We start from the raw sequence: 21,142 nt of genomic DNA, 5'->3' as shown, positions 1-21,142 counted from the left end.
AATACCGGGATGTTTTCGAAATAGAAGCACTCCATACAGACCGTAAACAGGTCAAAAGCGGCATGTCACACAGTCAGCAGCGACCCGATTGACTGCTTTCGCATTTGATTCTCAAGTGGAAGAATCCCACTCTTCCATGCGAGCCTGGAGGCCATCGTATGAAGCCTACGGCGATAGTTCGAAAGGTGCCATTCAGGCAGTTCCATACTATCTGGAACGGTTCTAGTATGCATGAAAGTGGGTTCTTTTACTCTTCGTGATACATCCTCTTGGAACTAGACGTCCACGAATCTGAGGGATGTCTAGTTCGTATATGAGTATGGCTGGCCTATGGTGTTATAGCAGGAAAGGAATCGAGGCAATATCCCAGGAGTGCAGGAGTCGATACGGTCAGCAGTATTCTTTCAAGCGGGGAAGCCGACCGTTGGACCACGCTCCATTCCATAGTAATGGGACAGTGCTCGTAGTGTTCTAAATGACCTACGATATTGATGGGTTGACGCGTCGATATACTGACAAGCGCCTGAAAAGTAGGATCTCGATGTTCACCGGGTTCACCCAACACCATGGTTAGGTGTGGCTATAATGCCATTGAGGTGAAAAGAAGTACGAATTACGGTATTTATAGGTAAAAGCGATAACATACTAAGAAACGGAAAAGATCTAATTATGTAATGAGTTGGGTATGGGAAATGGAGGCACAAGTTGGGAATACATATCAGATTCGATGGCTGGCATGAGCACGTGAAATGTGAAGCTGGGATTCTGGGAACAGGGATGCTGCACTGGGACACCACAAGGCTCCGTGTCTAACTAGGTAGTTCCCCACATGGGCCTCTCAGAGAGGCCTGACGGGCGTATGAATATCTCTCTCGCTCCGTGTCTAACGTGATGGACTCACGGATATCGGAACTGACAGAAGTCGTGTGGGGCTGCAATTTTCGTTTGCTTTTTACGGAATACTTGCATGCTAAGTTTACTACATGATCGAATTCAAGCTTTGTTAGGCCGTTGTGCCTGGTGGACAGCCTGTCGCTCCCGTATCCCTGGACGCCGCTCCTGCGTGCACCGAAAAGCCGGGTCAAAGTTATATGTTCACCGCGGTCCGGAAGTTGGCACCAGCGTACACAGCGTTGCTCTGCAGCTCTTCCTCGATGCGGAGGATCTGGTTGAGCTTCGCGAGGCGCTCTGAGCGAGCCGGAGCACCCGTTTTCTGTGAGGTCCAGTCAGTATGGCCCTACGCTGCGAAAACGGAAAGATACGTACGATTTGTCCCGCTCGGAGACCAACGACGATATCAGCGATGGTGACATCCTCGGTCTCTCCGGATCGGTGGGAAACCATGACTCCCCAACCAGCACCGAAAGCATCCTTGGCCGCCTGGATGGCTTCGGTGATCGTTCCGATTTGATTGACCTTGAGAAGCAACGCATTGCAGGCCTTGGTATCGATGGCCTTCTTGATGAATTCGGGGTTGGTGACAGTTAAGTCATCACTATAAATCATCAGCTTCTGTAAGAGGTTGATATGTCGAAGCAGACCTACCCAACGATCTGGAAGTCGGAGGTCTTGAAGAAGTAGCTCCATGCCTCCCAGTCATCCTCCGCGAACGGATCCTCAATGCTGACGATGGGATACTTGCTTGCCAAGGACTTGTACAAGTCGGCAAGCTGTTCGTAGGTGAGCCACTTGGTGGAATCGCTGTCAGGGTTCTTGAAATCGAGGTCATATTTCTTCTCCTCGGTCTTGTAGAATTCGCTCGAGGCAACATCCATGGCAATCTGGACCTTTCCGGTGTACCCAGCCTCCTCGATCGCCGCCGTGATAAGGTCGAGAGCCTCCTCCGGAGTTTGAATATCGGGAGCAACACCGCCCTCGTCGCCAACGTTGCCTGCTGACTGGCCATACTTCTTCATGGCGAGGCTCTTCAACTTCTGGTACACCTCAGCACCCTGTCGCATGGCTTCGGAGAAGGTCGGGGCAGCGCTGGGGACGATCATGAACTCCTGGAAAGCCAGACGGCCACCAGCATGAGAACCGCCGTTCAAAACGTTCATGAACGGAACAGGCAGGACATATGGCTTCTTGGTTCCGGCGAGATCGGAGATGTGGCTGTACAGAGGGACACCCTACAAGGGTAAGCATTCGTTTTGATCTCCACGGAAGCTGAATTACCTTCTCAGCAGCGGCAGCCTTGGAGATAGCCATGGAGACGCCCAAGATAGCATTGGCGCCCAAATTCGTCTTGTTCGTAGTCCCATCAAGTTTGATGAGGAAGTTATCCACGGCAGTCTGATCTTTGATGTCGATTCCAGACTTGATGAGCTCGGGGGCGATCTTGTCGTTGACATTGGCAACAGCCTTGGTCACGCCTGCCCACGTCCAATGAGCGCTGGTATAGAGTGACGATGAGCGATATCACGTACCTTTGCCGGCCCATTTGGTCTTGTCACCATCACGGAGCTCGCATGCCTCGTGGGTACCTTGAAATGTTTAGTCGATCGCTTCGGTGGTCATACACTCGGGGTCTATTCATACCAGTGGAAGCACCAGAAGGCACAATGGCACGATGAAGGCCGGTCTCCGTGACCAAGTCAACCTCGACCGTGGGGTTACCCCGAGAGTCGTAGACCGTACGAGCGTGGATCTTGGTGATAGGCATTTTGAGACTATGGGGATGGAAGGTGTCAGCGGGAAGAACAGAATGGAGTAGTGAGGTGGAGTGATGGTAGTGGATGAGGTGTTGGAGCTGATCACTTCATGGGAAAGATGCTAGGGTTTTGAGTCGAATGATCGGCGGGATTAGAGTCTAATTGCTTCAAACTGATCCCGCGTGTCGGACTAGAACATCGGAGCAGGCCGTGGACAGAAGCTCCATCCCTCCGATATCGAAAACAAATCGGGATAGCGGGGAGAGGTGAGGGACTTACAGGAAAGCTTGACTGGAACTGTATTCGGTTGAATTGGATGAAGACTGTGGAATGGGTGGAAATGGGAGTAGGCCAAGTGATTGGAGAGACAGCAGTTTTTGTTTAATGAAAGAAGAAACCAGAGAAGAAGCAATATCGAGGTTATCACCCGTTGAGACGCATTTGCTTCACTTGACTGTTTGTGTAGCTGCGGTGATGGTGGGGTGGTGGGATGTTCCTGCCTACGTGCCTGAGGCAAGAATGAGTTGATTCACAGCCAATCATAGTTCATAGTCTCTTCAACCAATGGCATCGTCGGATCCATTATTGCCAAGCAGTCACGTGCTGACAATCCTTGTCAACGCTACGGCGGTCGAAGCAGACCACCAACGTAATCACCAAGCTGCCTACAGCGTCGACGAGTGTTCTGGTCATCATAAAGTGTTGTACTCCGTAGCTGTCTCCAGACTAATCATCAGTTCAATATCGCGCCGTTACAGAAGCCCTCCGGCTATTGGCGCATCTAATACTTTTAAAGAATTCAGCCTTCCACTTTGATTGCCTTCTTTCTCCGTTGCCTTACCTCCGTCAACTTTGCCACGCTTCATCCGTCACCATGAGCAGTTCCGCCGATCCTGAACGAGAGCATGCCTTGGAGGAATACAAGACGAAACTGCTGGAATCAAGAGAATGGGAGGCGAAGCTCAAAGCCTTGCGGTTAGAGATCAGGGACCTTCAATCAAGCTTCGATCTATCAGAGGAGAACATCAAGGCCCTGCAGAGCGTCGGACAAATCATCGGCGAGGTTCTGAAGCAGCTCGATGATGAGCGATGTAGGTTCCCTTGCCCACAAAGTAACCCGTGTATCAAGCGCTAATCTTCTCCTATGATAGTCATCGTCAAGGCTTCATCCGGCCCCAGATATGTTGTCGGTTGCAGATCGAAGGTCGACAAGGCGAAGCTCAAACAAGGCACACGAGTCGCGTTGGATATGACGACCCTCACAATAATGCGAATGTTACCTCGAGAAGTCGACCCCTTAGTCTACAACATGTCGCTGGAGGATCCGGGACAGGTCAGCTTCGGTGGCATTGGAGGGTTGAATGAGCAGATCCGCGAGCTCCGGGAAGTGATCGAACTCCCACTGAAGAACCCCGAACTCTTCCTAAGGGTTGGCATCAAACCGCCCAAAGGCGTTCTACTTTATGGACCCCCTGGGACCGGCAAAACTCTTCTGGCGCGTGCGGTCGCTAGTGGTCTGGAAACGAATTTCCTGAAAGGTACAGTTCGCCATTAAAGCCTTGGGTGTACATTCGCTGACCGATTGATAGTCGTCTCGTCCGCCATCGTCGACAAATACATCGGTGAATCGGCACGGTTGATCCGAGAGATGTTCGGATACGCGAAAGAACACGAACCTTGCATCATCTTCATGGACGAAATCGATGCCATCGGAGGCCGGCGTTTCTCCGAGGGGACGTCCGCCGATCGTGAAATTCAACGGACGTTGATGGAGCTTCTCAACCAGCTCGACGGCTTCGATTACCTGGGCAAGACCAAGATCATCATGGCGACCAATCGTCCGGATACTCTTGACCCGGCCTTATTACGTGCCGGTCGTTTGGATCGAAAAATCGAGATTCCGCTGCCAAACGAGGTTGGACGACTGGAGATTCTGAAGATTCATGCCAGTGGCGTCCAGTCAGAAGGCGAGATCGACTTTGAAAGCGTCGTCAAGATGAGCGATGGCTTCAACGGTGCTGATCTTCGGAACGTGGTCACCGAAGCGTATGTGAACCACTCGCTGATCTTATGATTTTATGCTTACTTTGTGTAGGGGCTTGTTCGCTATCAAGGACTACCGAGACGCCATCAACCAAGATGATTTCAACAAGGCCGTACGAAAGATGGCAGAATCAAAGAAACTGGAGGGCAAGCTGGAGTATCAGAAGCTGTAAACGCACATGGTGCATTCCCTTCAGACCTTGCGGGCACTCTAGCAATATCGCTCTAATAAACGAAACCCCGCCTGTACTATACCCACGACCATGGCATTCAAGCGTTAGCATACTTTAGGTATATGGGATATCTCTCGGGCGTTAATCGTTGAGCCATCGGTCCATCCAGTTCGGTCGCCTGCATGCGCACCCGCAGTCCCGAGCACTCCATCCGCAGTTCAATTTCACCGAAGTAATTCGGTTTGTCGGACCATGGTCGGAACCCAATCCTCTGGAACAGCCGTATGCTTTGTGCATTGTCCTTGTGGATTTTGACTCGCAGACATTGGAATCGTGTCACCTTTTCCGTAGACTTTGTATCCGTTTCCGTGCTCCTAAATTCCATTTCGATTTCGTGAACCGTGTCCATGAAATACCGTATGAATGTCTCCAGGGCCCTCTTCCCATATCCTCTGCCTCGAAATGCCTTCTCCGCGATCATTAGCTCGATCTCTCCGACCAATAGAGCAGATTCTGAGGCCGTATCCACATCGTCGCCCTCTTCGTCGTATGAGATGAACATGTTGATATCGCCAATCATTGTTGGAGGCATGCTCCACTCGGTCACCGGGGTATTCTTCATTTCTTTCATGCCAAGGTCCGGCGCAAGACAGACGATGAACGTCAGTTTGTCCTTATCCAGCCTCCAGCTCCGCTGCATGTTGTACTCTTCTTCCAACGTAAGTGGCTCCGAGGCCGTTAATTGCTGGAGCTCCTGTACCTCGATCAGCACATACGTACTTCTATAGAAATCGGTTTAACGGGCATTGGCTCACTTCATCTTGCATCCATTCGTGGTATTTGGGAACATGGCTGCGTTCATACGGGACAAGGACAAGGCCCTCGGAGAGGATAGCTGCTACCGTTAAATTGTCAGGCCATGGATAAACCCGTCCAAAGCATACCTATGTTTTCGTTTAAGCGCATAATGGAACAGTTCGTCGAGGGTAGCCGTAAGAACTTCCTAGTATGTGGACGTTCGATTTTATATCTTTCATACCCTTGATTGCAGTAGGCGAAATCAGTGCCCTACGAGGATTAAGGATACCACCGAGTTGCGTTTATACCTCATCTACGAGCCCAATACTCCGATGATAAAAACGGACACCATGGATACCTCATAAAATAAAGGAAATACATGCGCGATGAACTACTGATATCCCAAGAACTTTCTCAGTTACAGACCCTGAGTGTGGCATCAGCCAATGAAAGTGAACGTCCAGACGTCACCACCCCCTTCAGGTACTACTTACGCTAAAATTCATCAAAGTAAATTCGCTTTCGTCTTCTCTCGAATCCACCTAGTGGAGAGGGTTAGAAGGGCGATTCCTGATGATCAGCCGCAAGCGGGCATTAAACCCGCAGGTCATACATACAGTGTCTCGTTCGACAACTTATTTGCCAGCTCCCTACCTGCGCCTGTTTCCATGGATACACAGAGGTTGTTTGACCGGACTCGAAAAGGCCACCATGTCCAAGTTCAATAAAGAGAGTCCGGTGTCTTCAAGGGAAACGTTCCCATGATGCGTTGTTTGCTTGGATAGTAAAATGAATCCATGCCTAGTGCCATGATAAATACCTACCTTGGTGGATGGATATAAACCCGATATCCCCATGTTTACCGCTTGCTCACGGTTAGAAGTCATATATACCGTTCATCCGGGCTTATATATGGCCATTGGCCCTTGACCAAAAATAAGACTATCAGAATGCTCGAGCGCTGTTCTCAAGGTCAATGGCACCTTGCGGTCGGGCGATTTCCCCGCAATAAGTTTCCGAACCGAATGCTACAACCCATAGGGCTCCAGTTTCAGCCACTATGGGAAGTCATTGTCGCAGAAATCCACGCTCTCCCACCGGTTAGTGTTTGGTTTTCCGTGTTCCCAAGCGCACAGTCCTAAAGGCTTGCAGGTGCTTCGAATCGCGGTGCAACACGACGTCAACGAATTGAACCAATTCTTCATCGGGCACGAATTCCAGGAGCCAATCTTCGTGGCCGAACGAGTCCGGATTCTCGGGAACAAGTTGTTCGGGTTCGGCTCGGTCATGCTCGATGTGATGGATCTGGTCTCCGAGCTGCGATTCGAGCTGCAAGGGTATGCGATTGTGCATAGTTTAGATAACGATTTCCTGGATCCAATCATCACGCATCCATATGAATGGCCAGGACGGTCGTTGATGAACTTCCGGGGGAGGCAAGTCTATCAATCCCCGACCAGATGGGAACTCTCGTTCGATGACTTCTTTCCGAACTTTATGTGATGTAAGGGCAGTTGGGCTACTGCAGGGCATATATAAAGACTCGGATATATAAAGGAACAAATATACGGTGGTAGAATGCATATATTATCATGCTGCAATATTCTGTAGGGATGTCAGTGTTGGTGATTGAGGAGGAGTTGGGAGATTTTGATGACAATTGCAGGTGGAGACGGAACCAGGATGGTCCATGTGCAGCGCGTCTTCGAGCCAACCCACGCGTCATCCCTGAATGTCACGATTGTCACCCTTGAATGTCGTCCTTCAATCAATTATTCAATACCAAATGCTGATGGAATGCAGAAAGTCCTAACAACTCCTTGTGTCGTTCAGTAATGCTAACATGGCACCGAATAAACAAGGAGGTTCTTCACAGCCCCAAGCATCCCAGAGCAAGAAGCAACAGTCTATCTCCAGCTTCTTCACTCCGAAGTCCACTCCCAGACCTGCTGCTGTGCCTTCGAAGCCTGCACTCGCGTCCTCTCCGATCCCAAATGAAGATACCCCTCAATTGAATGGTACTGCGGAAGAATCATCCGACAATGAATCAAACCAACGAATATCCAAAGGATCAAGAAGGAGCCGAGCTGTCATCGATGATGATAGTGATGTGGAAAACGCGGGCCCCAATCCAAAGCGATCTCGAACCAGCGAACCGAGCACCCACTCGAAAAAACAACATGCGGTCCAGCCATCATTGAACGGAGAGAGTCTGGTCTTGTCCCCATCCAAGAGCAAACACGTTCTATCAAATGGTCGGGGCCATGGTGGCCCGTCTGGCCGGACGTCTAGATATGTCTTCTCAAGCTCGCCTGCGGACATCGACATCCAAGACCCAGAATCGGACGACGTCCGCTCCCAGAAAGAGCGCCTCCATCAAAAATTTGTCAAGAGGTTGGGGAAACCGGACAGCATCGCTGAATTAAAGCGACGAAATCGCCTCATATCAGAAGAAACAGCAGACCTGGACGGCGCGGAGCAAAGCGAGAATGAAGACGCGCCCGACCCGGCTCCGAAATCCGGCCAGAAAGGGAAAAAGGCGGCCGGTGGTAAAAAGAAGGCGACCAAGCTTACGCCCATGGAGGTACAGGTTCTGGACATTAAGCATAAGCACCCAGACACAGTGCTTGTGGTCGAGGTCGGCTACAAATTTCGGTTCTTTGGAGAAGATGCACGGATTGCAGCAAAGGAACTTGGAATTGTCTGCATCCCTGGGAAGTTCAGATACGATGAACATTTCTCGGAAGCCCATCTGGATCGATTTGCCTCTGCGAGTATCCCGGTCCACCGTCTCCACGTCCACGTGAAGCGATTGGTAGCAGCAGGACACAAAGTAGGCGTGGTTCGCCAGATTGAGACAGCCGCCTTGAAAGCGGCTGGTGACAATCGGAATGCTCCTTTCGTTCGAAAACTTACCAACCTGTATACGAAAGCAACCTATGTGGACGACATGGAGGGCATTTCCGGACCAATGCCCGTTGCTGGTTCCGGAACTCCGTCATCTGGGTATATACTGTGCCTAACCGAAACGAATGCCAAAGGCTGGGGAACCGATGAAAAGGTCCAGGTGGGCATCGTGGCGGTCCAGCCGGCCACCGGAGATATCATCTACGACGATTTCGAAGACGGATTCATGCGAGCGGAAATTGAGACTCGGTTACTGCATATTGCTCCAAGCGAGTTCCTCATTGTTGGCGATCTCTCCAATGCCACGGAAAAAATGATCAAACATTTGACTGGGAGCAAGAGCAACGTCTTCGGGGACCAAGCCCGAATCGAGCGCATCGAAAAGTCCAAGACGGCTGCAGCGGAATCTTACAACCACATCTCCAACTTCTATGCGGAGAAATTCAAGGCCAGTCAATCGGAGTCCAACGCGGAGGAGTCTTCCCAAGTTCTCGACAAGGTCCATCAGCTTTCCGAGCATGTTACGATCTCTCTCTCCGCTCTGATCAACCACTTGAGTGAATACGGGCTGGAACACGTTTTTGACCTCACCAAATATTTCCAACCGTTCAGTTCGCGGACTCACATGCTCCTCAACGGAAACACACTTACAAGTCTGGAGATCTTCCAGAATCAAACCGACTATTCCGAGAAAGGAAGCTTGTTCTGGACCGTGGATCGGACGAAAACACGATTTGGACATAGACTCCTCAAGAAATGGGTAGGACGTCCATTACTGGACCGCAAGGAGCTGGAGGAGCGAGTCCAGGCAGTGGAAGAACTGAAGGATGGACAGCTATCTGCTGCTGTAGAGAAGGTCCGCCAGTTGGTGAAATCGGTCAAGAGCGATCTCGAAAAGATCCTGGTCCGGGTGTATTACAAAAAGTCTAGCAGACCGGAGCTTCTTGGAATGCTGCAGACGTTGCAGCGAGTTTCGAACGAGTACGCAGATGTCACCGAACCGTCCAGTGCCGGTTTCTCCTCAACCATCCTCAACGAGTTGGTTTCGACTCTGCCGAGAATCAACGACTGCATCGTTCGCTTTCTAGAGCAGGTCAACGCGAAATCAGCCCGAGATGACGAAAAATATACTTTCTTTCGTGAGGAGTACGAAACGGAGGCGATAAAGGAGCATAAAAATGGTATCAAGGAGTACGAGGAGAAGCTCGACGCCCATCGTGCCGATGCAGCAGCAACAATCAAAAAGAGCAAAGTCAATTATATGACCAGTTCGGGGATCGAGTACCTCATTGAAGTTGAAAACAATGAGGTGAAGAAGGTCCCTGCATCCTGGATTAAGATCAGTGGGACCAAGAGGATCTCGAGGTTCCACACGCCAGAAGTGGTCAAGTTTTTGCGAAAGCGAGATCAGCACAAAGAGTCTCTCGCGGCTGCCTGTGATGATGCGTTCAAGGAGCTGTTGGAGGCGATTGGCGCTGAATATCAAGAACTTCGAGATACGATCCATGCTCTTGCAACACTGGATTGCCTGCTCTCGCTAGCAGAGATTGCCAATCAGCCAGGCTACAGCAAGCCAACCTTCATCGAAGAGCCGGAAATTCGCATAGCTGGAGGCAGACACCCGATGGTGGAACAGCTCCTTCTAGATGCATATGTGCCCAACGACATCAAGCTACGAAGCGGGTCCAACGCCAATGCAATCGACGAGAATGGATCCGAGGAGAACGAAATTGTCACACCCAGCGCTCTGCTCATCACCGGCCCAAACATGGGAGGAAAGTCATCCTACGTTCGACAAACCGCCCTCATCAGCATCCTCGCGCAGATCGGATCCTATATCCCGGCCGAATCCGCAGAACTCACACTCCTGGATGCGGTCTTCACCCGAATGGGTGCCAACGACAACATGATGAAAGGCGAGAGTACGTTTATGGTCGAGCTCGGCGAAACGGCCGAGATCTTGCGCCAAGCGACGCCGCGCAGCCTCGTATTACTGGACGAGCTGGGTAGAGGTACGAGCACGCATGATGGCTGCGCCATCGCCGAGGCGGTGTGCCGACACATCGTTGAAGACATCGGGTGCATGCTGTTGTTCGTTACGCATTACCAACTTCTCGGCCTACTTGCGGGTGAGCTCGACGGTCGGCTCCAGAATGTGCATATGAAGTTCAAGGAAAATACGCGAGACGATGGGGAGGAAGTGGTCACGTTCTTGTATGAGGTGGGCGAAGGAATGGCGCATCGATCATATGGGTAGGTTCTTCCATCCGGTACACCGGGATCTGCACTGACGCCTCTAGCTTGAATGTCGCGCGACTTGCCAATGTTCCGAGGTCGGTTGTTGATATGGCTGCGGTGAAGTCCAAGGAGCTGGAAGAGAGTACTGAGCAACGACGGTTGCAAAGAATGTAAGGCGTCGACCACGTGCATGATAGCCACACACTAACGTGTCCAGTTTCAAAACTCTCGACGATCTGCGAGGGGCGGATAACGACATCAACTGTCTCAACAGGGTATTATCCGGTGTTGAACAGCTATAGGTACTGTTGTTACATGGTTGTTGATACATTATGTAATCACACAATTCTTTCGGAGATTAGTCTGAATAATCCAGGGGCTCAAGCCTCCACAGTCCACAGAGCCGCTTTTACTCCTCAGTAATGAGGGTTGGGAACAATATCAGCTTCTGGTCTGGACTGACTTTGACCAAATGACTACGATCACCGTATTCTTTGTCTGCACCCAGTGTTGCGAACGCGAATGATCGTCTCTCTAGGCTGACATTCAGCCAGTCTAGTAGCGTGCCGGCCCTCTCTGGCATAACCGGTTGCAGCGTGATGGCAGCGAGCCGGAATGACTCTAACGTCAGTGCGATGGCCAAGTGCACCTTGTCGTTGTCTTCGGGGGATATCGGGGAGTCTTGTCGACGCTTTCGTGCTTCCGCACTGAAATACGACCATGGCTCGCAAACTTGAAAGTATTTCTGGGTCTGTCGAACTGTCAACGGTTGCAGTGTATGAGATTTCAGTCAACCTACCTGACGCAGCATTTGAACGACGGACGTGACGCCCTCGCGGACATTTAGATTGTCCATACTGGCTTGAAACTTCGTCGGGAACGTCTGCAGCAAATGCAGCTGTTCCCGGTCGGCCGGAGTCAGAGTTTGTTGGCAAAGCCTATCCATCTCCGTAACGGCGTAACGAGTATCCCAGGACTTTCCGCGAAGGACGCGGCTGACTTGATTGCCGATCACGCTTTTCAACGCGTCGTTATATCGTTCGATGATGATGAAGTTATTATATTCGGGATCGAAGTCGATCCCGCCATCGTGCATCAGAAAGAATCGGACGACGTCGACACCGAATCGGTCGATTTGGAAGAAGGGGTTGACGCCGTTGCCCTCCGATTTGGACATCTTCTTCCGGCCTAACGTCCAGTGGCCATGGGTCAATATCTGACTCGGCAGCTCAATGCCCAAGGCCATGAGGAAGGCGGGCCAGTATATGCAGTGGAATCTAAATGCATTAGACGACCCATAGACGACGCAGGGCAGTGCGCAACTCACCTGGTGATGTCCTTGCCGATGATATGGCAGTCTACCGGCCAGCCTCCAGTAACCTCATAGCCTGGTGCCCAGGGATAACCGGCTTTGGTTATATAGTTCACCAAGGCATCCAGCCATACATATATTGTCTGTTCCTGATCATCCGGGACTCGGATGCCCCAGTCCAGGCGGCTTCTGGGCCGAGAAATTGATAAATCCGACAACCCGCTTTGGATCTCTTTGTATAGCTCTGTCATGCGGGTGTTGGGAACAATAAAGTCAGGGTGTTCGTCGTAATATTGCAGCAGCCGATCCCGAAATCGCGAAAGCCGAAAGTGATAGTTCATCTCCGATGTCCACTCGACCTCTTTTCCGGTTTCAATAGACGCCATGATTTTGCGCCCTGTTTGCGGCTCTAGGACCAAATGAACTTGGGACTCCGGGTAGAAAGTCTCATCGCTGACGGAGTACCATCCTTCATGCTTCGCTCGGTAGATCAAGCCGCGGTCTTGTAGGACATGCTGTCGAATTGTAAGTCCCTCGTCAACAGGAGACCGGTCGTTTTCGGATGCCCACCCAAACGTATCGCACTGTTTCCTTATGATCGGCGTCTGTCGTCCGTACAAAATGGTCGTTTGTGATGTCTGCGGAGGCTGCTAGGCGCTATGATATGTCCGTTAGCTGGAGATATGCATCGCGAGACCTCACTCGTACCTTGAAGACGTCTGCTGCCTGGTCACAAAACGATTGCGGGTCCATGTTGGCCAGTCTGGCAGCTCTTTGTATCTAAAGGCCGGTTGGTAGCTAATCCCTCAATAATTGCGGTACAATCCAACCTTCATGCCATGCTCGTCCGTTCCTGTGCACAAAACAGCTCGGTTTCCCTTCAGTTGCTGCCATCTTTTCAGGACATCGGCGAGCACCATGGAATAGAGGTGGCCGACATGGGGAGCTACGATCCGTGAGTGAAACTATCATGAGAAAACATGCTCGGGCTGTACTCACCGGCGTTGACATAAAAAATCGGCGTGGTCACATAAAATGGCTTCTGCGGAGCATCTCCATCACGGCGGAGGTGCGGCGTTTGTGAGGCATAGCTCCTGCAATTGGCGCAGACCCAGCCGCTCTTAGAAATTCGAGACCACCGTTTCAGGGAGCTCCGATAAAGAAGCGGAGGCAATGGGCGCATTTCTGTAATTCATATGCGGAGTTCGTCCTGACGGCGCCCGGAGTGATTTTGGCCTCGAAGATACGGAATGTTGGCGATAGACATATGGATATGCCAAGCATCGCGATGGTCCAAGCTTCAATTTTATCTCTCAAGGGCTCAAGGCTCAACTCTCCACAACACGACAACAAACGCGTCAGAATCAGGTGTCAACCTCGTCCTCAAAACGGCAGATATATCATTCACATTTCGATATTGGTAACTCCCCATGGTCGTGAATTGTACTCATATTTCCAACCCCAAGTTAATGACTAGGATAATCGTACTTTGCTCATGTATAACTACGCATACATGGACGTTTCATACTTCAGAAGAACCAGTCAAAGCTACCTATGGTGATTCAGGATAGCGGCTATCAACCTCGCTCTTGTCATTAAATTTAAAGGGGATGTCCTTTTACTCATCATGGCTTCTATTTATGTCATCCCTGTGCTTTGATCTGCTGGTCAATTCCCTGGTATCCCACTGACTGCGCGCGGTCACGCCCAATCCCAACACGGATCCATTCAGGAGCAATATGGCCCGAGTATGCGGCAACAGCCGAAATACTGACCAGATCATGCTGCTTTGGATGGAAAATGACTCCAATGTATCTAGATTCTTGTCCCGCAAACTGCTTCAGATTTCCGTTGAACCCTATCGGCCCCTCACATCCATATCCGGATATCAATAGCGAAATGCCACCACTTACCCCCATAATTGGTCCACAGCCGTAGTAAGGGAGAAAAAAAGTGTTCCGCTAGTTGAGATTTGGAACAATCGAGATTTGGCCCTTCTTTCAGTTAGATCTAGCTGTGGGACCTGTTTTGCTAGTAACTCGGTTCGGATCTCTTTCTGCCATCCAAAAGTCCCCTGGTCTCGCTTATAGTGGTCTGTTGCGCTATCCTTTGACTCTGCCGTCTGAGCCTTCATCCAAGGTGGCCAAGAAGAAGAAATACTTACCCCTTCCTTTCTTCACTCGCAAAACGGATCCGTACATAGTTCACGAAGTATTCCTGTCACCTCTATCCCATTGGGTGAGAGCAACGCTATTGGGAGAACCTCAATAAGATTTGGGCATGAGACTTTATTGCTGCTATTGTGCTTTATTGCGGATATCTTGTTGAGAATTTGAATTGAATGAGCAGCAGCGAGTCGAGTCTGGCTATTGGGGATCATTCTTGATCTTTTCCTTTATCTGGGAATCCTTCTCTTCTTTCTTTTTTTCGGACCTAAAAGGTATAAAAGTCCTTTGCGGCACCGTCAATCTGCTTTTCTTTCTTCGCCCGCAAACACCTTCGTTCTTCCAAAGACTCTTCATTCAGTCGATCAGATCCAGACGGTCCTCTTTCAAGAACCCAAGAACACCATCATGAAGCTTATCACTTTTCTCCTGGCCTCTGCGGTCGCCGTTGGCACCGCCTACGGCTGCGCCGAAGCCGACCGCTTCTGCCACCGTTCCGGCGAGCCCTGCGGCAAAGTCAAGCGCGCCGCCAATGCCCTCGCCGAGGCCGTCGCGAAGGCCAAGGCCAAGGCCGAACCTGACCCGGAAACGTGAGCCGATTCTACTATCGTCCTGGTGAGTCCTACGGCAAGGTCAAGCGTGCCGCGGCTTGCCCTAAGGCGTATCACCGATTCTGCCATCGGCCCGATGAGCCATGCGACAAGGTCAAGCGCACCACGGATGAGCTCCAAAGCGCCGGCAACACGGCTCTTTTGCTATCCCGGACGAATATTAAATCACTCCATGATTGGATTCAAAGTGGCGGATAATGGATAGGGGACATGGTTCGACACACTGTTCGCAACGCCACTTCAAGCACCGTCATGTTAGTGTTTTTGCCATACATATCCTTCGATTCTTTCTCTCACAATTCCCTTCAGTTCTTTCGACGCTCCGGTACACGCATCATACCTCATCATCCGACACATGGTCTAGCTAGATATATGAAGACAATAGGGATGGTGCGAGTGTGGACTGAATCTTTTTTTATCAATTTTGGTCTGGATTAAGATGCCATACAAACTGGATCTCGCAACTGTCAGGATCCGGAGATTCAAAGGCGTATCAAAACTCCAACTTTATATATTTTATAAAAGAAGAGGTCCTTGGCCCCATTCAACCTTTAAGTTACTATGCTGCTGCTCTATCTGAGCCGTAATAGCCGATTAATGCGATCTTCGAGATTCCAATTACGCAATATCTACTAATATGGACAGGTCAGTGAACAAACTTCATCACCACCCTGCAGTCTGGCTTCAAGTCTTACCAACAAGTCCTAATCAGAATATTCCTCCTTTTATAATTCGGTGCACCAGATGTACGCCGGCGAGAGCCTCTCATGTCATAATATCTAAACTAACACCAGCTCCTCTGCTCAAATCATTGCAGTTGTCGGCCACAAGGCCACAAGGCTACCAAATGTGTCGCCCCACACACCCCTGTCGAGTCTCCCCCAACTTTGGCGCTGAATCGATGTGATGAAAAACGTCGAAACTGCATGAGGCTTGCATCGCAGCAAACTTGCCTGTCTGTCTCTGAACTTTGTCTTTCACATCTCGATGTAGCCGCTAACACAAATAATGTCAGCCGACTGACGACTGACCTGGGGGCCGGGAGTGGCTGGGACTTCACGGAGAGGTCAAAACTCAAATGATCGGGGCCAGGTTCCGTACTCGACAGATTTGCACACCGTTTACAAAGTTGCGGCTAAGATCTCGATGCAGATGTAAATCCTTCGCTTCAAACCGTCATGTCATGCAGGTAGGAAAGCGACCAGAAAGGATTGCTGTCAGACTGGCGGTAAAAGTGTTGGATTTCTTGTTGGCTGCACGTTTGGGTGGCGAACATGCGGCTCTGTGCCTCGCTCATCCAGAAGACTCAAACGGTTTCAACCTCAGCGCAACGCCCACTATGAATGTACGTTCCCAATGGCTCTATCAGGTTTTGTTAGGAAACCATCCGGGCAGACCGACAGGCCGACAGAGCAGTTCAGCGCTCGGTCCCATCGGACAATTTCTCCGCAGTCCGGACCCTGCTGATGTTCGTCTGGCAACGCTGCAACGGGAGTGCCATGCCTGTTAGTGATCAACTGATGAGCGAAGGTGAAGGTAATCCTGGGTTGACCTCATCGCTGGCCGCACTGCGCTGTCCGCTGCCACATCGCAGTGAATCCTGTCCGATCCCGCTTTTGGCGTCTCATGCTCATGCTCGCTGCCGCGTCCCCCAGCTGCCTTTCTCGTGATGGTCGCTGTGATGTGATTTGGTTAGCTTTCGTGAGTTGCAACCCGTTGATCATGGACGGCAGGTGCATAGCACGGCTGTAACACCGGCCGGAGTTGGGAGCATCCAGGAACGTGTGCCCGGCTGCCCGCATCTCATATGGAAGAGCTCCAGGATCGCACAGCAGAGTTTGAGTGTGGCTCTGAGCTCCCAGCCGAATGCCATGGATTAGGAGCTATGACTGGGGCGTTGTGTGACGGAGGAGAGGTTTATGTGACCTTAAGAGGGGGACCATGGAGTTGCTGGTAATACGAATAAGTGCAAGGATATCTCGTTCATGCCTCCATGGTGTGGCGTGAGCCCTGCCAACTGATGGGCCGGATGTGATATTGATTTCCGTCCAGGGTTTCTTGGTCCATTCAGCATTCATATCTTGCACATCACAATCCACAAAGTTCCCAGCAGAGTTCCACTCAATTGAGTCAATTGAATTGTTGGGAACTGTAGAACGAGAGACGGGATGGTCGTTAGCAAACAAGGGAACCGAGAAGTGCTGTACCCTCGGTTCGGAAGTTCTGGTGGTACTGCATTTATATTGCATGACCCAGATCCAAGCCATCACTCCGTCATCGCTGACCAGGAGAGCTCCGTTGAGAAGACTTAGAGTTTGGTTCAATATCGACTTGGCAGCGGGGCAGCGGAGATATCGCATCGATGCCGTGGGATGTAAGATGGTTGAGATGGCGATCGATGATGGAAATGAAATAATGATTGCAAATCTCACCAAGTCGGGGATGCAATGGCTCAGGGTATGTTCATTTATTTAATTTTCTTTAGCTAACTTAGCTAGATATGCTACTTAAGTATGGCCTATCATAGGGATGGCCGGTGGCTTCTGCCAAACAGTCCGTATCCTTCCTTTGAAAGCCAGCCATGCAAGGGAAGTTTTGATCGCTGAAGAGCGTGTTGTAAGTTCAGTCATAGCTCGTTACAAAATGTCAAAAGTCCAGCCCACGTGAGGGGAAATCCATCTTCTGAGTGTTGATATCCATATTCCAATGCCATGCCGTCAAAAGGGTATCTATGTCCAGCGTCTGAATCAAATCGCCATGCTAAAAGTAAGAAATGCGGATTCGAAAGGAACAATCAATGCCTTCGCTAGAACAATACTTAGAACATATCAAATGCTTTCACATGGCACTGCCATTGATGTGAACTTCGTAGCCCTGGCGCTTGGCCTTCAAGGCCTTCGCCAACATGAGCTCTCGCATCCAATCGATGCGTTCGTCGCGGGTGCGCACCGCAAAGTGGTGTGTCTTCCCGCCGGCGACGGCCTTCCGCAGCTTGGTGTATTCCTCGCCCTCTCGGGGGGCGGGCACCAACTGGAAGCTAAAGGCCGCGCCCTCTTCTTTTTTGCCGCCATTGGCTATTTTCAGCGCCTTGAGCTTGGCGGAAAGCTTGTTTGAGGCGATAGACGAGCACCCGACGGCGTAGTCGTCGATGTTTAAGGTGTCCAATGGGCTGGACGCGGGTAGAGCGTTGGGGTGCATTGCAAGGTGGTTGCCGGCGAGTCGCACGTGGCGGTCTTCCCAATCGTGACGGAGAAGCTTGGTCTTGCGCTTCTTCATCCAGCCAGCATGGTTCACGCCAGGATAAGCGGACATGTGCTCCGCGTTGGCGTCTCTCAGCTCTTGGATGTCGGTCACGTCCTCCCGGACAGTGGCGGTCTCCGATTCGTCTTCCTGGTCGTGGGCGGGGGAGAAGACCTTTCCTTCGGCAAGCGGTGGCATGGCGAAGGAAGGACGGCGCCAGTCGGCTCGGGAGCCGGTCCGTGATACGGGATCTCGGAATTGCATATTTGGAGGAACCGATTGGCTGACGTCGCGAGAGACGGGGCCAACAGGGACGGCGGTTACGGGTACATCCATCTCGGAGGCAGGAGTGCCGTAACGGTAGAGTTCTTTGGGAGGTTTGCCGAGGGGAGAGGTAATAATGGTGTGGCAAGGCGAGAGAGCCAGGTCGACGGCAGATGGTGGCTCCATATGGCGTACGTCGGGGGACAGTGCATGATAGGCGGGGATAGCGCTTTGCGCTCGTGGGATGGTGAGCTTCGGGAGAGCTTGGAGCTGGGAGAGGGGCTGTGCGGATCCCGGACGAGGGATAGTAGGGAACATATCGAACTTCGGGGACGGAGGGTGCTCGACAACAGGTGTTGGGAGCGTTGGAGGATTTAGGTGCTGGAGGTTGAGGAAATGCCTCACGTTCTCCTGCGCATCCCGCTCCTCCAGCTGCCTCAAAGCCTCCTCCTGAAGGGCGAATTCAGGGAGCAAACCAGGCCCGAGCAAGTCTGAAGAGGCAACGACGGAGGGGACAGCCTCAGATGTTGGTCTCAATTCAGCAGGTTGCTGCGTCTCGACGTGATCCACCACGCGTGGAGCAGTTGAAGCATTGCCAGGGTCGCCGGCAATAAAGATGCGGCCGCCCTTCTCTGGCGAGATGGGGAAGCCGTGCTCCTCTTGCAATTTGGCATACAGCTTCTGCTGCTTCTTCCATTTCGGACAGTTCTCGCCCTTGGCGCAGTTGTGAGGCTTGGGAATAAGCTGCTCAATGGCAACGATCGAAACGGATTCCGCGGGTGTGATGGGGTCTAGTCCGTTCTTCCTGTGCTTGCGACCTCGCCTCTTCCGTCCGCCAGGAGTGATAGGAGTGGGTGGTTCAGAGAAGCATCCTTCAGCTGGGCGGGTATTCTCCTCTGGGAGGCTGTTCGATCGCTGGTTCTTAAATGACTTCCGCTGTACCACTTCTTCGATGGGAGTCACTGGGGGGCTCACTTGGTCGTCACCCCGTAGCGAGCAAATGGCGCTCCAGAGCTGATGCCTCTTGCCGAAAGACTGGATGCCGAGTTCCTTCAGGTCCTCGAATTTCAAGTCCATGAGTACTGAGCCGGTGATATCGTGAAGTTCGAACCGGTCGATGATGGTGTCTTCGAAGCCCATCCGATACATCCACATGCCGACTTGCTGTGCATGCCAAGTTTCAAGGTCACCGTCGCTCTCCATGCCCATCATACGCGAGAAAAGTCCCATGTTCGCACTGGGGACCACCGTAGCAGGTGTACGGTGAGCCGAATCTGACCGCAGGTCTTCTTTCGGAAGCAGGGGCGACAATTGCAGCGCATAGTCGAAGGTGAAGTCGACTGAGGATTGCGATGCTCGGAAGAGATGAGGACCTTTTGGGCCTTCCACAGCTGGTACTACATCGATTTGGAGGTTGAACCCGCTTCTTCGCCCGGATTGGGGCGTTGTGACCTCTGACACAGTCGAAATCGTGGTCTGGCTTCGTCGGCCCTCGTTCTGTGCCCTTCATTAGCAATGAATTTCTAGCTCTTCGGACCCAAATACGCACTGATTGAAAGCTCTCTTGCTCCGAGTCCTCCTCGAACGCGCTCTGGTCATCTTCCACCTCGGTATCGAAGATTTCGGTACACTCCGACAACGGCCTGGCTGACCGTTCTTTGGCAGGAATAAAGACGGACTGCGGTTTACCTCGCTGGAACATCTCCACACCTGCTTCCAGCGGGGTTATTGGTGTTACTGGATACTGATTCTGTCGTTAGCTACCCAAGCTCACGTCCCTGACGGAAGACGGCATTTGGAGTCCAACATACCACCATTGTGTAAGCAGCGACACTCAATAAGCAAACGCAACGAAAACCAGGCTATGACATGGGGTGCCGTTACCAGCCAATTCGCTTTCTATCTGGAAATTTGGGGTTGCGATAGCAAAATCGCAACAATTCAACGGGTAATGAAACTGTATACGGACAGCAACAAGCGGAAAGGGGAGGGGAGCAGACTCAGGCGGGGCGGTATGAGCATTTACTTGTACTATCGCGAGACATGCATTGTGCAGCGCCGAATGGCGGGCGCGAAGGTGTTTCTGGTTCCATGTCGTCGTGCAGATATTAGCCATCTACGATTCGTCGCACCTGTGACATGGCAGGGTATAGTGATGTTGGATGCAATGATGCATTGGATCTGCCCTGCACTGGCGGGCGAGTGACTGGGCGACGGCCGACAGGGCATCTGGGCATGAGGGCATCTGTGATCTGGCAGACTGGCACATCTGGAAGGGGAATGGAGGATGTGATGACTGGACGGGATCCTCGCAGAAACATGCTCCATGCGGGCCGGGCGGCTTGATCCCCGTTTTAGCAACCCTCGAAGGCTCGAAACCGCTCCAGGACCCCCGCGACATACGATTGCAGAACATGCCGCCAATCGCTGCCCTCCGCGACCCTCCTCGTGAGCATCAGCGTCGAGAATTGGGCGCTTAAACCTGGTCACCGATGTCGTACTACGTCCTGGTCTTTGGAATGCCATTCGTCGCTCCATGGGCGAGTCTGGAGAGACCTGTCTTCAGGCCGTTTTTAGTCCCTGTCAGTTATTATTATCTGTGAGACTATGCGTCTCTGATGTCTCTTTCCTCCGATGTCTCTGATAGTCTGATGGCTCTCAACCACCTGTCAAGCGTCGCCTCCCTCGTCCACGCTTACAAGGGATCGGTCGGGATGAAGCGGACACCCCTAGAGACTTC

At 51.6% G+C, this 21,142-nt stretch overlaps 8 protein-coding genes across 8 annotated transcripts; 3 read left to right on the top strand and 5 right to left on the bottom strand.

The window, feature by feature from the left end:
• Positions 1 to 694: 694 nt before the first annotated feature.
• P152DRAFT_455598 (enolase) lies at positions 695 to 2,669 on the bottom strand. Its single transcript, XM_033678820.1, has 6 exons — positions 2,539 to 2,669; positions 2,427 to 2,483; positions 2,176 to 2,372; positions 1,546 to 2,129; positions 1,267 to 1,495; positions 695 to 1,213 (listed from the first exon to the last, which is right to left on the bottom strand). The coding sequence occupies exons 1-6, from the start codon at positions 2,660 to 2,662 to the stop codon at positions 1,088 to 1,090; spliced, it is 1,317 nt and encodes a 438-aa protein (XP_033537509.1). The 5' UTR covers positions 2,663 to 2,669; the 3' UTR covers positions 695 to 1,087.
• An 856-nt stretch (positions 2,670 to 3,525) lies between these two features.
• Positions 3,526 to 4,867, top strand: P152DRAFT_446881 (26S proteasome subunit P45; the record flags this gene model as incomplete). Its single annotated transcript, XM_033677951.1, has 4 exons — positions 3,526 to 3,742; positions 3,803 to 4,189; positions 4,241 to 4,697; positions 4,747 to 4,867. 4 exons carry the CDS (start codon positions 3,526 to 3,528, stop codon positions 4,865 to 4,867), a joined length of 1,182 nt encoding a protein of 393 aa, XP_033537508.1.
• A 97-nt stretch (positions 4,868 to 4,964) lies between these two features.
• P152DRAFT_471257 (uncharacterized protein) lies at positions 4,965 to 5,833 on the bottom strand (the record flags this gene model as incomplete). Its single annotated transcript, XM_033681042.1, has 3 exons — positions 4,965 to 5,621; positions 5,683 to 5,762; positions 5,812 to 5,833. The coding sequence occupies 3 exons, from the start codon at positions 5,831 to 5,833 to the stop codon at positions 4,965 to 4,967; spliced, it is 759 nt and encodes a 252-aa protein (XP_033537507.1).
• Positions 5,834 to 7,423: 1,590 nt separating this feature from the next.
• P152DRAFT_505633 (DNA mismatch repair protein-like protein msh3) lies at positions 7,424 to 11,247 on the top strand. The gene is made up of 3 exons (XM_033682445.1): positions 7,424 to 10,825; positions 10,873 to 10,980; positions 11,028 to 11,247. The coding sequence occupies exons 1-3, from the start codon at positions 7,509 to 7,511 to the stop codon at positions 11,110 to 11,112; spliced, it is 3,510 nt and encodes a 1,169-aa protein (XP_033537506.1). The 5' UTR covers positions 7,424 to 7,508; the 3' UTR covers positions 11,113 to 11,247.
• P152DRAFT_430270 (methionyl-tRNA synthetase-like protein) lies at positions 11,058 to 13,338 on the bottom strand. Its single transcript, XM_033677387.1, has 7 exons — positions 13,122 to 13,338; positions 12,953 to 13,068; positions 12,831 to 12,902; positions 12,693 to 12,779; positions 12,138 to 12,637; positions 11,610 to 12,087; positions 11,058 to 11,561 (listed from the first exon to the last, which is right to left on the bottom strand). The coding sequence occupies exons 1-7, from the start codon at positions 13,303 to 13,305 to the stop codon at positions 11,220 to 11,222; spliced, it is 1,779 nt and encodes a 592-aa protein (XP_033537505.1). The 5' UTR covers positions 13,306 to 13,338; the 3' UTR covers positions 11,058 to 11,219.
• Positions 13,339 to 14,695: 1,357 nt separating this feature from the next.
• P152DRAFT_471253 (uncharacterized protein) lies at positions 14,696 to 15,980 on the top strand (the record flags this gene model as incomplete). Its single annotated transcript, XM_033681041.1, has 2 exons — positions 14,696 to 14,877; positions 15,914 to 15,980. 2 exons carry the CDS (start codon positions 14,696 to 14,698, stop codon positions 15,978 to 15,980), a joined length of 249 nt encoding a protein of 82 aa, XP_033537504.1.
• Positions 15,981 to 16,594: 614 nt separating this feature from the next.
• Positions 16,595 to 17,497, bottom strand: P152DRAFT_200340 (uncharacterized protein). Its single transcript, XM_033674330.1, has one exon. It carries the CDS (start codon positions 17,256 to 17,258, stop codon positions 16,782 to 16,784), a length of 477 nt encoding a protein of 158 aa, XP_033537503.1. The 5' UTR covers positions 17,259 to 17,497; the 3' UTR covers positions 16,595 to 16,781.
• On the bottom strand, positions 17,498 to 20,326 carry P152DRAFT_200350 (uncharacterized protein). Its single transcript, XM_033674332.1, has 3 exons — positions 20,214 to 20,326; positions 19,952 to 20,146; positions 17,498 to 19,899 (listed from the first exon to the last, which is right to left on the bottom strand). The coding sequence occupies exons 1-3, from the start codon at positions 20,217 to 20,219 to the stop codon at positions 17,737 to 17,739; spliced, it is 2,364 nt and encodes a 787-aa protein (XP_033537502.1). The 5' UTR covers positions 20,220 to 20,326; the 3' UTR covers positions 17,498 to 17,736.
• Positions 20,327 to 21,142: the final 816 nt, after the last annotated feature.

The sequence above is a fragment of the Eremomyces bilateralis genome (assembly GCF_010015585.1).
Source record: "Eremomyces bilateralis CBS 781.70 unplaced genomic scaffold P152scaffold_3, whole genome shotgun sequence".
Taxonomy (NCBI): domain Eukaryota; kingdom Fungi; phylum Ascomycota; class Dothideomycetes; order Eremomycetales; family Eremomycetaceae; genus Eremomyces; species Eremomyces bilateralis.
The sequence above is the reverse complement of the archived record's forward strand: the minus strand, read 5'-3'. Positions and strand labels throughout refer to the sequence as shown.

What these genes read in the sequence shown, in the direction of transcription:
- P152DRAFT_200350 (XM_033674332.1), bottom strand. An exon ending in AGCAAGAGAGCTTTCAATCA is followed by an intron (nt 19,900 to 19,951) that starts GTGCGTATTTGG and finishes TGAAGGGCACAG; the next exon opens with AACGAGGGCCGACGAAGCCA.
- P152DRAFT_200340 (XM_033674330.1), bottom strand. Translation starts at nt 17,258, where the DNA reads ATGCGATATCTCCGCTGCCCCGCTGCCAAGTCGATATTGAACCAAACT.
- P152DRAFT_505633 (XM_033682445.1), top strand. Translation starts at nt 7,509, where the DNA reads ATGGCACCGAATAAACAAGGAGGTTCTTCACAGCCCCAAGCATCCCAG. An exon ending in ATGGCGCATCGATCATATGG is followed by an intron (nt 10,826 to 10,872) that starts GTAGGTTCTTCC and finishes TGACGCCTCTAG; the next exon opens with CTTGAATGTCGCGCGACTTG. An exon ending in CAACGACGGTTGCAAAGAAT is followed by an intron (nt 10,981 to 11,027) that starts GTAAGGCGTCGA and finishes TAACGTGTCCAG; the next exon opens with TTTCAAAACTCTCGACGATC.
- P152DRAFT_455598 (XM_033678820.1), bottom strand. Translation starts at nt 2,662, where the DNA reads ATGCCTATCACCAAGATCCACGCTCGTACGGTCTACGACTCTCGGGGT. An exon ending in GCCTTCTGGTGCTTCCACTG is followed by an intron (nt 2,484 to 2,538) that starts GTATGAATAGAC and finishes AAACATTTCAAG; the next exon opens with GTACCCACGAGGCATGCGAG. An exon ending in TCCGACTTCCAGATCGTTGG is followed by an intron (nt 1,496 to 1,545) that starts GTAGGTCTGCTT and finishes GATGATTTATAG; the next exon opens with TGATGACTTAACTGTCACCA.
- P152DRAFT_430270 (XM_033677387.1), bottom strand. Translation starts at nt 13,305, where the DNA reads ATGCGCCCATTGCCTCCGCTTCTTTATCGGAGCTCCCTGAAACGGTGG. An exon ending in CGGACGAGCATGGCATGAAG is followed by an intron (nt 12,903 to 12,952) that starts GTTGGATTGTAC and finishes ACCGGCCTTTAG; the next exon opens with ATACAAAGAGCTGCCAGACT. An exon ending in AAACAGTGCGATACGTTTGG is followed by an intron (nt 12,638 to 12,692) that starts GTGGGCATCCGA and finishes ACAATTCGACAG; the next exon opens with CATGTCCTACAAGACCGCGG.